Raw genomic sequence first — 15,416 nt, 5'->3', positions numbered from 1 at the left:
TACCAGGCGTGTGTTTGTAGTTCGCCTGCAAGAGTGACTGGCCATTTGCGAACAGTGAAACAGTGGAACAGAAGCAGCGACGGCGGCGGAGGCGGAGGCGGAGGCGGCGTGGTGGGCGGTGCGGCCCCGCGTATAGCACGAATGTTGTGCCCGCACACACAAATAAAAGTATATCCTCACAAGCTTCCACGGGCAGAGCTTAACCCCATCTACGCATCGAACGGTACAGTATACATTACAACAACGCCCTGAGAAATCACACAACATCGCAAACGACGACGACGATATCACCTCGCTGTCGCCAATCTTTGAATGGCTGCTACTCAACCCAAGATCACGGAGGATGCCGCAGAAGACAGCGACAACACGCAGTACTCATCAGATTCGGATGACGCTGACTATGAGCCTTCGTCACTGATCTTATCCACATACCGTAAATTGATCTCGAGGCGGGTCGACCTGGTAGGAGACTACGCTGGCAGCGAGACCTTCCTCATCGACGGCGACTCCATCCTTCTTGACTGCTTCACCGATGAGCTGTTGGACTTTGGCTCGGGATGCCAGTTGCTCCATGCGGCATACAATGTCGAGCATTTCCTGCACAGTCTCGTGCAGCGAAAATGTATCTTCAAGATAGTCTTCTTTGATAGCAACAAGAAATTGTGTATCCCACCATCCGCCAAAACTCCCGATGCTCCAAAGTATCTTCTGGCTCGAGCGGCCATCATTCGTCACCTCTCTATCAACTTGCCTGCAGTTCACCCTGAAATCGCAATCCACCGCTTCCCGTCATGGCGCTCAGCAGAGTTCCGGGGATATCTCCAAGATACCAGCCCCTACTTCGTAATGGCTCACGATGGTGCCCTAGCGGAGGATAGTGGATCCGCCACCACTGCGGAGGATTCGGATAATGAAAATGCTCGCAAGCAGCAACTCTCACTACGAGAGATGATCTTATTTTTCATCGACCAGGGTTTCAATGTCTCTTTGATCAACGGAATAGAATTGCGAGATACAAAAGTCATGACAACGGTCCAAGAAATTCGTAATCGAGCGGCATTCCAAAGCCTGAACTTCGAAGAGGGCGAGGATGTCGAAGAAGATGAATCAAACATTGATTCGGACGACATTATCGCCGACTTGCAGAAGCTGAAAGGCGACTCGTTGACTGAACGTCACATCTTGGGCACTCTCACAATTGCTCACATTGTCCGCCATTTCCAAGAGAAGAAATCCGAGGGGCCATGGCAAAAGTTCTCCGCCAAATTCCTATTGCATCAGGCACTACTTACACATGTCCCACTCTCGGCTCGAAGGTTTGATGCTCCCGTCCAAGATGCTAGCGCAAGCGGCTTCTTGAATATCATCACTTTGACAGCAGGACAAATCCTCGACGAGGCTTTCTCGCCAGCTGGAGCTAGAAAGTGCGATGTCATCGACTTCGTTGATGGTCGGCTCTTCCTCCAGACTTGTACACACATCAACCAGGTGGATGCGTCTGTGCAGGAAACTCTCAATGCTCTGGCCAATGCAGTCAAAATTTTAACTGGCGTCGACTTAGCTGCTTCATTGGCCGAGGCCTCTGAAGGAAAAGGGCACAATCCTGAGAACGTCGAAGCCTCCTCAGATGAGCAACGTGTTGTTGTGCTACCTTTTTCCAACAGTATTCTAGATAAACATCTTGAGTCTGTGCGTATCAAGCTCGATAACGATGCTGCGGGTGAACAAAGCATATCATCCCGCAAGATCTTCCGCGAAGTGACACACTGGCACAACGCCAAGAAGCCGATCATCGTCAAAGGGCCCGTGACGCCTGCCGATGAGAGGAAGGCTAAGAAGGAAGCGAAACGAAACCAGCTTTTTATGGCTGAAATGCGTACTTACGCTGCAAGTCTTACGAACGCGGTCGGTAAAAGTCTCTCCCCAGAAACCATCATCGTTGGCGAGACGCGATCGACTGCACCTAGCAAATCCTCCAACGCGACGCCAGTCGACTCAGATGCTTCAGATGCCAATGCTAGTAAGGCTAAGCCTGGACAGAAGAAGGGTGGCGGTGGTAAGACCGCGCAAAAGAATGCTGGCAAGCAAGCGATGCTGAAAGAGATCGCCGCCACCAAAGCCAAGAAGGACGAATCTGCAAGCGACAAGATCGTCGGCGCCTGGCAAGTTGTCTGCCGTGGTTTCGAGGCCGACAGAGACCCAAGATCGCGATATGCCAAAGCCAAGGCATACCTGACCACCATTCAGGATGCGTGGCGGGCTGTCGTGGGCGCGGAAGTTGAACTGTACATGGTCAGCTGTCTTGTCCAATACTGGATCAATGTGTGCGCAGAGAAAGAGCAAAAGCAGCGGCGACTGCAAGTGACAGCTCTAACATGGAGTCACTTGCGCAGCATCGGTCAACAGCCCCCTTTACAGAAATCTATTACAAGATGCATTGACCTCACAGTCAAGACCCTCGGACTGCCGCCCGTTCCTGAAGCAGCAGAAGCTCCTGTAGATCGCAAGCTCGCGTTCACCTTTGCCCTCCCGACGACTGTGAAGGACTTGTCAATTGGACTGCCATCAAAAGACTTCCAGCTTCTAGAGTGTGGTCCGTATCTCGAGCGTAGCTTCGACTCCAAGCCCGATCACAGAGTTGATTTCAAGCCTGATGGCTGGCAAAGACAAGTCCTGGATAGTATCGATGCTGACAAGAGCGTATTCGTGGTGGCACCCACCAGTGCCGGTAAAACTTTCATTTCGTTCTACGCGATGCAAAAGGTTCTTGAAGCGGATGATGATGGTGTCCTTGTGTTCGTCGCACCGACCAAGGCTTTGGTGAACCAGATCGCGGCTGAGGTGCAAGCTCGCTTCACAAAGAACTTCAAATATGGAGGTAAATCCGTATGGGCGATCCACACTCGAGATTACCGCATCAACAACCCCACTGGCTGTCAAGTGTTGGTCACTGTGCCCCACGTTCTTCAGATCCTGCTACTATCTGGCACACATGCCAACAGCTGGTCGAACCGAGTCAAACGCATCATTTTCGATGAAATCCACTCCATCGGTTCCGCCGAAGATGGTGTAGTCTGGGAGCAACTTCTCCTCATGGCTCCGTGCCCGATTGTTGCTTTGTCCGCCACTGTGGGCAATCCCGACGAATTCAGTGGATGGCTCAGCTCCACGCAAGCATCGATCGGAAAGGAGCTGGTCAGTGTGCGCCACCCGCATCGTTACTCCGACCTCCGCAAATACTACTACGTGAAGCCGAAGGTTTTCGACTTTCAAGGTATCCCAGAAAAGTCAGCGTTCGGTAGTCTCGGACTCGAAGGTCTTCCGGGATTCCGCTACATTCATCCTGTTGCAGCCCTGGTTGACAAGTCTCGTGGTATCCCAGAGGATCTTGCACTCGAGCCCAGAGACTGTCTTCTCTTGTGGCAGGCCATGACCAAGGTGCGAACCGAGAAATATCCTGTTGCCGCATCACTCGACCCAGCCAAAGCGCTACCACCGGTTTCACGCAAAGTCGATATCTTGAAGTGGGAAGCTGAGTTGAAGAAGCTGCTCCGTACATGGCTGGAAAGTGCCGACTCTCCCTACTCCAACTTGCTCAAGGACTTGGAGGTGAGCTTCCGAGACACCAAAGCGGAGGAGAAGTATTCTACTGCACTCGCCGGTAATGCTTCGGCTCAACAATCATCCTCTAGCGACGGCGAAGACGACCTCAGCACTTCCACTCTCCCCTTGTTGTGCCGTCTCCATGAGCAGGACGCACTACCCGCCATTCTTTTCAACTATGATCGTCACATGTGCGAGAAGATCTGCAAATCGGTCCTCGAACAACTCGAGGCAGCGGAACTGAAGCAGAGAAAGACGGGCGACAAGTGGCAAAAGACTCTCGTCGCCTTCGAGGAATGGAAGAAGCTCAAGGAGAAGAATAAGACCAAGATGGCCAAAGAGACCAGCAAGAAGTCCGCCAAAGCTGCGAAATCCAAGGACGACGATGGCGATGCCGACCGTACTTCCAAGCTCGATCTTCAGCGAGATGCATTCTCTTCCGATGACACCAAGTGGGAGTCTTTTGATCCCGAGGGCCCTCTCGAAGGCTACCATTTCGCCGATTTAGCCAAGGCTCAGCGATCAGACTTGGAGGTCTACGTCCGCCAACTCCGATTCAAAGATGTTCCGGAGTATTTGATCAAGGCTCTCGGACGAGGTATCGGTGTTCATCACGCTGGTATGAATCGCAAATATCGACAGATTGTTGAGATTCTCTTCCGCAAAGGCTTCCTGCGCGTTATCATCGCCACTGGAACCCTGGCTCTAGGTATCAACATGCCCTGTAAGACTGTTGTCTTCTCTGGAGATTCCGTCTTCTTGACAGCACTCAATTTCCGTCAAGCCGCTGGTCGTGCTGGTCGTCGTGGTTTCGATCTGCTCGGAAACGTCGTGTTCCAGGGCATTTCACGTCAAAAGGTTTGCAAGCTCATCAGCTCTCGCCTTCCTGATCTGAGTGGGCATTTCCCGATCACAACGACTTTGGTCCTGCGACTATTTTCGCTCTTGTTCGACTCGAAGCAGTCCAAGTATGCCATCAGCGCAATCAACTCCCTACTGTCTCAGCCTCGTCTGTACATGGGCGGACCCAGCTTCAAGGACCAAACGATGCATCACCTTCGCTTCTCGATCGAGTATCTTCGCCAGCAGCAACTTCTCGGCTACGATGGTCAACCCTTGAACTTCGCAGGCCTGGTCAGCCATTTGTACTTTACGGAGAATTCTTCGTTTGCGTTCCATGCTTTGTTGAAGGAAGGCTACTTCCACGAGCTATGTGCTGGAATCAATGGAAATGAGAAGAACACGTTAGAGACATTGATGCTTATCATGGCGCATCTGTTCAAGCGAAGAGTCCTGCGTCAAGCGGACCTGGAGCACCGCAACGACATGGTCATCAAGCCTTCATCCTCGATCGTCTTCTTGCCGCCGATGCCTACCGCCGCGTCCAAGATCTTGATTGATCACAACAAACAGACACTCCGAGTCTACAAAGCTTACGTCGAGACCTTTGTCGAGCAAAATATCACCGAGGCTGACGACGTCTTACCATTTTCGAAAATGAAGGCCGGCGGTACTGGCCAGCCTACAGAACTCAGCCTAGGCAGCCTTCCTCCGACACGCCTGCGCTCCTCTTTCGTTGCACTCTCCGGCGCCGGCGACGATTTCGCTTCCATCCACGACATGTGCAGCACCGTCCGCGACGGAGTCTTCCTCGAAGAGGCCGTCGTCCCACACATGTCCGTGTACCCAGAGGAAATGTCCGTCCCGCTCAACGCCTGGCTTCTCGATTTCTACAAGCACGGCGACGTGCACACCATCGAGCGAGCCAACGGCGTCCGGCGCGCGGACATCTGGTTCGAACTCAACGACTTCTCCCTCATCCTCGCCACCATCATCGCCAGCCTCATGTCGTTTATGAAACTCACCGACGCCTCCGATCTGGACATGCTCGAGGTCCTGGGCAACATGGACGCCCACGAGGAAGCCGAGGACGACAAGTTCGCCGCCAACGAGGACACCGCCTCGCTGACCTCGGACCCCGCCAGCCTGGACTCGGGCGTCGCGTTCCCCGATCGCACGGGCAAAACTTCCGCCTCCACCGGACGCGTCCCGACGAAGAAACAGGCCAAGAACGCGGACAGCTGGGAGGACCTCGAGGACGATCTCCTGGACAGCGATGTCCGCGCGACGGCGCAGAAGGCGCTGGGTGGAGCGGCCGAGGACGCAGAGTTGCAAGGTCACGATGCGGCGTGGGACGAAGAGGGCGGTGAGGGATTGAAGCTGGTGCTCAAGGCGTTCAAGAGACTTCATGAGGAGTTCACCGTCAAGTTCAAGGCCATGTGGGCTTAGATGGGGGGGGGGGGAGGGAGTCCTGCGAGACAAACGGCGAATGACAGTGACGATGTTCTTAGGGTTTTACTCAAGGGGGATATGGCAATGACCCTGGGCAGAAGCAAGAGGTGCATATGGGGTGGGTAGGGACAGGATTTACTGTGTCTAGTAGTTTCTTATCACGACGACCAATGAAAACAAGAAATCAATGATGAGTGAGAAAGGACTTGGCGTCCCCCGAATTATTCTCGATGCCGATAGAACCATGACCCACATTCAGAACATTCCCATCACTAAGCCCGTTCTCGGACAGCAATTTCCTCTGTATCGTCCCTCTCTCGAATGGGAAATGCGTTCGTCGCGCCCTGCCTGCCATGCAAGATAGTTTCCCAAAATCCCTCCCTTCACTCCCGTGACCGCTGTCCTCTCTCTTCATCTTTTTTTGTACGAGGGAAAAAGGAGCACACATCGATGCCGTGAGGGCCCCGTGGCTCCCGACGTCGGTGTGCTCTCTTCCCTCTCTCCCCTCCCTCATTATTGCTGTCATCATGACACTTTCACGTATGCTACCCGATAAATTCCACGTCAGCAAGAGGCGAAAGGAAAAGTGAAAGTGAAGGAAGAATAAGAAAAATAAGAAGAAGAAGAAGAAGAAGAAGAAGAAGAAGAAGAAGAAGAAGAAGAAGAAGAAGAAGAAGAAGAAGCGAAAATTTCCAAACTCACAAGCGTCAATCTTCGTGACCTGCGGCAGGGCCAGGCGGATCTTATTCCGATACAGCACCGGCCCGTTCTTCTGCACCGGGTTCCCCTCGAAGTAGACCTCCTCCAATCTCGCCTTGTCGCGCAGCGCGCGTTCGATCTCCTGGAAATTCGCGATTTGGCAATTCGACGCCCAGACGTTTTCCAGCTCGGAGAGGTCCTCGAGACCCGCCAGAGAGCTGATCGGGTTGGTCTGGAAGTCGAGGATCTGGAGGTGTGTGAGAGGGGCCAGGGGTTCGAGGGAGGGGATTTGGTTGTCGCTGATGTAGAGCTCCGTCAGTTGCGGGAGGGCCTCGATCCCGCTCAGGGAGGTCAGGCGGTTGGCTTGGATGCTCAGCGTGCGCAGGGCGGTCAGGCTCGAGAGGTTCTCGAGCGCCGAGATCTTGTTCTGCCCGAGCCAGAGATGTTGGAGGTTCGTGAGGGTGTCGAGGCCTTCGATGGTGCGGATGCGGTTGGCGCCGAGCTCGAGGTAGGTGAGGTTGGTGAGGGTGGCGAGTCCTTCAATTTTGGAGAGGCGGTTTTGCACGAAGTAGAGGTGGTCCAGGTTTACTAGCGCGGAGATGTGTTTGATGTGTTTGAGCTTGTTGTAGCTGAGATCCAGACTACGGAGGTTGGTGAAGGGTTCGAGACCCTCGATGTGTTTGATGAGGTTATCGTAGAGCTCGAGTTCTTCGAGGGTAGATTGACAAGTTTCGGGGAGGTCGATGTGGGTGATCATGTTTTGACGTAGGCAGAGTCGTTTGAGACATCGAAAGCGTTCGAGGTGGAGAGCAGGCATGGAAGTGATGCGCGAATGTTGAGCGTCGATTTCTTCGACGTCGGGATCCTCACCCTCGAGGAGATCTTCGTCCGCGTCGATCTGTTGCACTGGCGGCGCATCTTCGTCGGAATAGTCGGGATCGCTGAGAGCCTCTGGATTCGCGAGCGTCGCTTGCTTGGTAACTCGGAGTTTCCCATCCCAACCTGATTTACTTGATAACGGCGTTGTTGGTTTGGATGATGATGCACCATTCACGGGCACATCGACGACATCGTCTGAGGTTGAGGATGGTTCGGTCATCGTGGCGTTGACTTCCTTCTCTGTACTTGAAGCAGCGCAGTTGAAGTCAAGACCGGTGTCTGTATTATGCTGGGATTATTTTGTTGTTGTACAATCTGATTTTGTGGTTGTAGGGTCGATGGAGATTCGTGAATCCATGTACAGTACTGGAAATAGAACGTCTCCTACCCAGCGCAGACTAATGCACGTTGATGTGTGATGTCAAGGGCTCACGATACAAATCTCGCCAGCCACGAACTGAAAACTTGTGTATCTGTCGTACTGCGCAGTGTGTGGTGGAGATGTGGCGGGCGGATGCATGTGTGGCATGTGTGGTGGTGGACTCGTGAGTGGCGGGCGGCGGGCGACCCCTCCGCTGTTCTCTTCGCCCAGGTGGACTCCAGGGCTATACAGTACATTCCAGATCCCTCGTCCTCGTGGTTGGTCATCACGGATTCATCCACGAACGTAACCATACGCCATGGGGGTTTGCCTGCAATCAAACCCAATTTGTACAGACATTAGATCAAAATATGCTTTGTCGGGTTAGGTTTTGAACTAATTGCCCTATGCAAGGAGTCTTCATCCTGATAATCACTGTGCTCGGTAATGACAATAAAGACAGAGATGTACATAAGATCACTGGAATTGAAAGACCTCCATGTAAGACAGTAAGCAACCATCGAAATTCCTGCGCATGTACGATGATGGAAAAGTATGAGGCGAGCCATGGTCTGGTCTTACTCCCGCTGGATCAGGCCGCCTCAAATCCAATCCGCATACCTTCTGGGCGATGTCATCGTCCTGCCTCTCCCATAACGTGCCACGGATAGCAGTGCAAGAGTCGCATGGGAATGGTCGATCTAGTACATCAAGTACTGTCTGCCATCTGAATGCCCGCGCCATGATGTTATTAATATCACAAGAAAGATCCGGACCAGATCACCGCAGCGATCGGAATCGCGCTTGACATGATGATGTCTCATTTGTGACGGCAATCACATACCGTCGACGATAGACGGAGCGCCTGAGATGTATTCTCGAGGAAGACCGATGTCTCGGCGAGGTGCGAATACCACGGGCAGATCTTGTTCGCTACCCATGCAGCTGTATCATCAGTCCTGTTGTGACCCTCTTTGCATTTGTTGAAGAATCCGGTTGTCCGTCGAGAGATTTGATGGTTCTCTGTTCACCAGCCAGCTTGCATACCCATCACCGGCAATGCTGTGTTCGATAGATCGTCGACCACAATTTTCTTGCACATTGTCAGCGGGTTTCATTGTCTAACATTTATATCACTTGTGATCGGCCACGAATCACGGAGGCTTGTCGAAATCATGCTCTTGATGCATAACACTTGAACGCCCACACGGTGAGCTGTAGAAGCAGAACAGCCGTCAAAGGTTCTTTTGTGAATTGTCCGGCGACTTGCGCGAATTGTCCAGCGACTTGTACTTGCGATGGATATTGAAGAGAGGCGTCCCAGCGAGTCACAAGTCCAGAAATTGGCTGACCAGCAACGTTCTCGGGATGATCCGCACCAAGGCCCGAGGAAAGTAGGAAAGTGGCTGTTGCTCGCTGCGGTCAACCGTACCCACAGAACAGGACTACTGCAGGCCCTTAGCTTTGCCCCCAGCAGCTCCCAATCCTCACCTTCGCGCCGGTAGCTGCTGTCCCGAAAAAGTTCCGCCGCGAGACTGTTCACCTTCAACGCATCATCACCTTCCTTTCACCTGCCATTGGCTCACGAACCCATCCGCCCATCACCACCCCATCTTGATCAGCAGTCACCATGGGTTTCTTCGACATCTTCTCCGACCTCTATGACTCCCTGAGCATCCAGGCCGTCCAGGCCGAGGAGTCGCAGAACGCGGGTCCCGCTGACGACTCCCACGTCCAGAGCGTCGGTAAGGACACCAACAACGGCGGAGTCGGCCCCGCCCAACACGGCCGCGGTGGTGCGGTCGCTGGTGGTGCCAGTGCCAGCAGCCCGGCTCTCGGAAACCAGGACGAGAGCGACGAGGAGGCCGAGGTCAACAAGCAGGACATCAAGAAGAACCAGGGCTCCGACGAGAAGGGCCACGTTGCTGGCTCAAGCAGCGATGATGATGAGGAGGAAGAGGAGGAGGCCGAGGAGGAGGAAGAGGAAGAGGAGGAGCCTGAAGACTTGAAGCCCAAGTTCGAGGAGGGTGAGTTTCTCTCCCGCACCGGACTTTGACACCGTATCGCATTATGCATCGTGCAAAATCGATGGCGTTGCGGATGCTCGATGTGCCGAAGGCCTATCTGGATTTATTCAACGCTGACTTCTTCCTTCCCGCAGAGTGCCTCCGAAGCGCACAGTGCGCCCCGGCCAAGCACCACTACGACGAGTGCGCCGAGCGTGTCACCAAGCAACAGGAGGAGACCGGCAAGGCCGAAGAGGACTGTGTTGAGGAGTGTGAGTACCATCGGCTGGCACGCGATGCTCACAAATTTCGAACTGACATACCCATCTGCCCCAGTCTTCCACATGATGCACTGCGCCACTCAATGCGCCGCTCCCAAGCTCTTCAAGGCCCTGCGGTAAATGGAGAACACGAACAACAAGCATCCGCACCATGCTCAACGCCAGCCAAACGAGGAAAAGAGTGTGTTGCAAATGAAAGTGCGGAGACAGGCCAGGGCATTTCCCATCACGGACTTGCCTTGCTGCGCCAATATGACAAAAAGAAAGACAAAACATGAAAAACACGCCGAAGCTTGTAGAAATATGTGTTTGAGCCCCCGCGCCCTGCTGCTTACTTGTCCCTCGTGAGAATCTGGATTTGTATAGCAATTTAGAGATCAAAAAACCAACCTTCCTGTACCATCCTCTAAATGCCCGAATTTCGTTTTCGACTTTCCTGTTGATGACTCCCTCCAGTTGCTTTCTGTGTTTCACCCGTGCATATAGGGTGAACATGACTATTCATTCAAAAAGCAAATCGCCATCAACCTTTCTAGCAATATTTACTAGGAATTCCCCACGAGCCCGTAACGTCGTAACCTGGTGTACTTTTCTTCGTACTCAAGGGGGAAATATCTACGCGAGTGCGTCTTTTCAACATCTCTTGTTCAGACCGAAAAGAAGGGAGTGTGTGCGAGCTTTCTAGGAATATTGACTGCCTTGCTTTGTCGCTGGTCATCGTCCCTCGAAGAAGAAAACGGACGCGGGGCAGAATCATCATCTCATTGCCTGAATCCTGACATGTCCCATCAGCAACGTGAGAACGTAAGACAGGGCCTTGTCGCCATGTTGCGACTTCGACTAGATGCATGCGAGATCGCTTCCGGTGAGCGTATTCCTCTCGTGTCCGTTTTCGACCGTGCAATTCATGGCATTGAAAAGCACAGAGCACATCGACTTCTTGCTATCCTTGCTAGTAAAGCTGTTGAAAGTCCTCCTGGATTTTGGGCTCTGTGTGTGGAACCAAGAGGCGTCGTGAGGTCCTTTTGCTAGCTCACGTAGATACCCTGCTGGGGAAGCGCCTCGTAGATACCTGCGAGAGCGCCACATCGAAGAGCAAAGCTTCTTAACACAAAGTACCGAGGACAGCGGATTGTGGCTTCAAGATAGCAAAACGAAATGCTTTTGGTTAAAAGACATGATACTGAAACGATTCGTGGTGGTCTGGCCATTCGCTTCTTTGTTCCTCGACCTTTTGCCGCATCACACTACCATTCTCTAATCTTAGGTCGAAACGATGTGCCTTTACACTCAGGTGACGTATGCCTGTGGTCACTTCATCTACCTCATCCGACCCGCGCCTTGTAAGTTCTCAGCAAACAGACCTTTGCTCGTGTCGAAATCCTCCTGCTGATCGGAGTACAGGCCAGAGATACATATCCACGGCGATAAAATGTCCGTTGCTTGTCACGGCGACTCTTGTTTTCGAGCATGCGAGATGCAGTAAGTTTCTGATGAATTCCCCAGCTCTCTCGGGAAGTTTCGGGCATTGACCGGCAATCGTGTGACTGTCACTGATTCTTTTCTCCTGATCACAGATGCCTGCTTGCAGCGAGAACGCAATGAGTTGCTGAGACTGTTGACACGGGAAGAATTCAACAGATATTGCTACAGGCCTCCGCAAAACTGAGCTTGTAGTGACTGGGGGCGGTTGCGAAAATCGTCGCGGGAGATCTGCGTACAATCTTGACAATAAGCTTGTCCGACGGTCGAAACCTTTGAAGATCTGTGGCGTCGATGGTTGATGATCACCAAAAGTACGATGAAACTTCTTTGACAATTAATCCTGCTCGAATGCTTCAAAAGCTCATCCACTTCCCCATCCGTACTTGCTCCCTCCCTCTGCACGATTCTTTCGACCTTCGGCCCATGCATCCTCGATGGCATCCTTTTGAGTGCGTGCATTGTTGACAAGCTGCTGTAAGCTGTGTTTTCCGGGTGCGATCGTCTTGATTGCGCGATGCTGGACGACTTCTCCAGCTTGACGCATAACTTCATTGTTTGCATATTCCGAATCGATATTGAAGTTGGTCACGTTGGTATTGGCATTGTCTTTGTAGTTCCTTCCAAATAGCTGTCGCCGTTGGGCAGGTGTAAGATCCATGTCTGCGACGACTGCGGACAACGAATTGGACGACACGGGATTGGACGGAACCGACGTGGATGCACTGGATTTTACTGTATTCGAAAGTGTTGGCGCATCTACCTCGTCTATCGAGGAGCCTAACAATGGCTCATACGTGCTAGAATGTTGTGCTATCTCTGCAACTTCTTCCTGTTCAGGTTGGAAAGAGAACAGGGATTGCTTTGCTTTTGGGCGAGCCACAGGCTGCACAACTGATTCGGCCGCGACCACCTCGTGCGTTTTAGTTGCCTCAGTCGATGATGTTCCTCCGACGTTTGGCTTTGATTTTGGTTTTGGTTGGACGATACTATTCTTTTGTCGGTTTTTGACGCTCGGCGGCACAAACATGGTATTCTTGCCCACTAGCTTCACCTCTACCGGCACTTCATTCGAGACCTCGTCGTTTGCATCAGCTCCGAAATCGAAATCTTCACCCTCATCTCGCGTGGCTTGTGGAGCACGACTAAATGCGGCTTCCGAGCTCGTCTTGAAACTGATGACTTTCTTCGGCACACTTGTGCTGGCTTTCTTCGGTGGAGGCAACAGACTGTTGAAACCACTGAAAGCGCCGCCTGTTCGCGCTCGTTTTGTTGGAGGACCATCGTGGTTTTCTCCGGCTTCAGGCTTTACTGAAGGCAGATCGACCCTGATTTTGCCTGCCTGTGTCGTTTGAAATGATGGTTTTGATGATCCCGCGGCTTTGATCTTGGGTGCTGCTACCGTCGGGGGCGCTTCTGTATCGCTTTCGCTGTCAGAGTAATTTACCAGCGCCATAATTACGGCTGTTCCGTGATGTCGAGTGTTTATGCAGGGAAGAAGCGACTTAAAAGTGGAACAGCCGTGAACTTTCATGTGTCTCGCAGTCGCGGTGGCTTGCATCGTCATACCTGATCTGCGGACAAAGCCGTCAAACTTTACATGAGTAGGGGAACGCTTGACTCGCAACACAGCCTGATTCAAACATCGCCCAGCTACCGCTACCGCCGCGAGCTATGAATCCTCCGGCGACTCCAGCATCTTCGTCATCGGGGGGAAATCAACAATCTTCTATATACACCCCTGTGGTTGGTACGCCTGAGTATCACCAGGCGGCCGCAGCTGCGGTGACAGCCAATGCCGTCTTATCACAGCAGCAACACCAACAACTACAGCAGGCTGTATCACCTGCTCCTACCAATGGCAAGAAACGACGAGCTGCCGGCGTGCCAGGAAGTCGAGGTGTTGCCAACTTGACTCCCGAACAATTGGCTAAGAAGAGATCCAATGATCGGGAAGCACAACGTGCGATTCGTGAGCGCACGAAGAACACCATCGACACACTGGAGAGAAGGATCAAAGAACTAGAAGGCCAACAACCTTTTCAAGAGTTGCAACGCGTCATACAAGAACGAGACCGGGCTTTGGCGGAATGCGAAGACCTTCGTCGGCGCCTGGGAGCGGTCGCAGGCATCGTGGGCGGTCAACCTCCCGGGTTGAATGGTGTGTTGGACCCGGATGCGACAAAGATGACTGAGTACTTACGAGGAATGGGACAGAGCTCGCTAATCTGACTGCTCAACAATCACCACTTCCTGCGGTGTCGTCGGAAACGTCGGGAGCACAAACGCAGCAATCACAGCAATCACAGCTATACACACAAACGGTGCCAACTCCCTCAGGGCATGATCAACATCATCTCCATCCAGATTTGCGCTCACCGCGACAGAGTGATCAGCGTGCGTCACCTGTACAGCAGCTGCAACGTTATGATCAGACGCGCTCGCCATTGCAGGCGATGAGCTCTCAAGGACATACTAGCGGAGAGCGCGTCGGTTTGAACTTCCTCTTGGAGTCCACACAGCAAAGAGGTCAGCCGTCACGTACGGGTCGTGATTCCAGCACCCTCCTCCCGATCTTGTACAATCCATCTGCCGAGTCCTCGCATCTTCCGATATATGCTCGGCTCCCTAAGACAGGGCCTGCATCATGTCTACTTGACGATCTTCTCAACAATTTCCGCGATGACCGGCGCAAGATGCTTGACACTGGAATCCCGGTTGCTGATGCTCTGGGTCCGAAGACTCCTGCATATTTTCCATTCATGTACCCGCAACACACACTCAGCTTGCGGATGTCGCCGCATCCGCTGTCGAAGCTTTTGATCGATGTGTTGAGTAAATTCCCCGACATTGCGCAGTTGCCGGAGAAAGTTGCGGTGCTCTATGTCATGTTTTTAGTGCTGCGCTGGTCCATTTGCCCATGCCAGAGCTGCTACGACGCATTGCCAGAGTTTTCACGGCCTACGACAGAGCAATTGGAGAAACCACATCCCACATGGGTAGACCATTTGCCTTGGTAAGTACCATTTCATGATCTAAGCAAGATCCACTAAAAGCATCACCTCCTCAGAAAGAGCAGCCACTAACATTGCCACCAGGCCATTCATGCGCAACCAACTGATCCGCGCCGAGAAAGAGATTGACTTCAACGATTTCTTCGTCCCATACACCACCACCCTCTCTCTCAACTGGCCCTACTCCTCCGAAATGATCCTTGTACAACAGCCACAACAGACCGCAAACAGCAACACCACTCCCTCAAGAACCAATCGCGCGGATGAGCCCAACTCGGAATTCGTCATCAATCCGGCGTTCGAACAGCATTGCCGTACCTTGAGCAATTGGAGTCTGGGATCGGCGTTCCCGCAGGCGTTTCCGCATCTGGTGGATGAGAGCGTGCGGATCGAAGGGCAGTGGAAGACGGAGAGGGAGGACCGTTCTGTATGAATTATAATGTAATCGGAGGCGGGAAGGGATGTCACTGTACAGAACGTGCTTTTGATATTTTCGTGTATTATCAACTTGGATTCTCACCAAAAATGCTTCTCTCTCAATGAGCAGTCGGTCAAGATTTAAATTTTGAGCCAACATCATACTGTGAATCGGAAGATCCCGCTTGGATGTGCTTGTGTTTGCTTGATGACGTTCTTCTGTCTTCACCTGATCGCGCGTGCGTCTGTCCTGCCGGGAATACCTGAGTATATCCATGAAAAGCACAGACGCATCCAACGGGAACCTTCTCTCTAATAATAGACCGAGGTCTTCTTGCCTTCCCAACATCTCAAAGATGAAGTGTGCATGATATGGAAAGCT

The 15,416-nt window shown here is 52.5% G+C and overlaps 6 protein-coding genes across 6 annotated transcripts; 4 read left to right on the top strand and 2 right to left on the bottom strand.

The window, feature by feature from the left end:
• The first annotated feature begins 211 nt into the window (after nucleotides 1-211).
• K489DRAFT_380681 (P-loop containing nucleoside triphosphate hydrolase protein) lies at nucleotides 212-5,899 on the top strand. The gene has a single exon (XM_033604934.1). It carries the CDS (start codon nucleotides 313-315, stop codon nucleotides 5,890-5,892), a length of 5,580 nt encoding a protein of 1,859 aa, XP_033458978.1. The 5' UTR covers nucleotides 212-312; the 3' UTR covers nucleotides 5,893-5,899.
• A 210-nt stretch (nucleotides 5,900-6,109) lies between these two features.
• On the bottom strand, nucleotides 6,110-7,976 carry K489DRAFT_380679 (L domain-like protein). The gene is made up of 2 exons (XM_033604933.1): nucleotides 6,598-7,976; nucleotides 6,110-6,440 (listed from the first exon to the last, which is right to left on the bottom strand). The coding sequence occupies exons 1-2, from the start codon at nucleotides 7,691-7,693 to the stop codon at nucleotides 6,421-6,423; spliced, it is 1,116 nt and encodes a 371-aa protein (XP_033458977.1). The 5' UTR covers nucleotides 7,694-7,976; the 3' UTR covers nucleotides 6,110-6,420.
• Nucleotides 7,977-9,331: 1,355 nt separating this feature from the next.
• On the top strand, nucleotides 9,332-10,565 carry K489DRAFT_380676 (Non-heme 11 kDa protein of cytochrome bc1 complex). Its single transcript, XM_033604932.1, has 3 exons — nucleotides 9,332-9,861; nucleotides 9,996-10,112; nucleotides 10,177-10,565. Exons 1-3 carry the CDS (start codon nucleotides 9,465-9,467, stop codon nucleotides 10,239-10,241), a joined length of 579 nt encoding a protein of 192 aa, XP_033458976.1. The 5' UTR covers nucleotides 9,332-9,464; the 3' UTR covers nucleotides 10,242-10,565.
• A 336-nt stretch (nucleotides 10,566-10,901) lies between these two features.
• K489DRAFT_401750 (uncharacterized protein) lies at nucleotides 10,902-11,726 on the top strand (the record flags this gene model as incomplete). Its single annotated transcript, XM_033607032.1, has 4 exons — nucleotides 10,902-11,113; nucleotides 11,297-11,464; nucleotides 11,526-11,603; nucleotides 11,699-11,726. 4 exons carry the CDS (start codon nucleotides 10,902-10,904, stop codon nucleotides 11,724-11,726), a joined length of 486 nt encoding a protein of 161 aa, XP_033458975.1.
• A 241-nt stretch (nucleotides 11,727-11,967) lies between these two features.
• On the bottom strand, nucleotides 11,968-13,059 carry K489DRAFT_357730 (uncharacterized protein; the record flags this gene model as incomplete). The annotated part of the gene is made up of 1 exon (XM_033602565.1): nucleotides 11,968-13,059. The coding sequence occupies one exon, from the start codon at nucleotides 13,057-13,059 to the stop codon at nucleotides 11,968-11,970; it is 1,092 nt and encodes a 363-aa protein (XP_033458974.1).
• Nucleotides 13,060-13,240: 181 nt separating this feature from the next.
• Nucleotides 13,241-15,191, top strand: K489DRAFT_380674 (uncharacterized protein). The gene is made up of 3 exons (XM_033604931.1): nucleotides 13,241-13,764; nucleotides 13,821-14,619; nucleotides 14,702-15,191. Exons 1-3 carry the CDS (start codon nucleotides 13,278-13,280, stop codon nucleotides 15,048-15,050), a joined length of 1,635 nt encoding a protein of 544 aa, XP_033458973.1. The 5' UTR covers nucleotides 13,241-13,277; the 3' UTR covers nucleotides 15,051-15,191.
• The last annotated feature ends 225 nt before the right edge of the window (nucleotides 15,192-15,416 follow it).

The sequence above is a fragment of the Dissoconium aciculare genome, assembly GCF_010015565.1.
Source record: "Dissoconium aciculare CBS 342.82 unplaced genomic scaffold K489scaffold_7, whole genome shotgun sequence".
NCBI lineage: Eukaryota > Fungi > Ascomycota > Dothideomycetes > Mycosphaerellales > Dissoconiaceae > Dissoconium > Dissoconium aciculare.
Note: the sequence above shows the minus strand (reverse complement) of the source record. Positions and strands in the feature narration are given on the sequence as shown.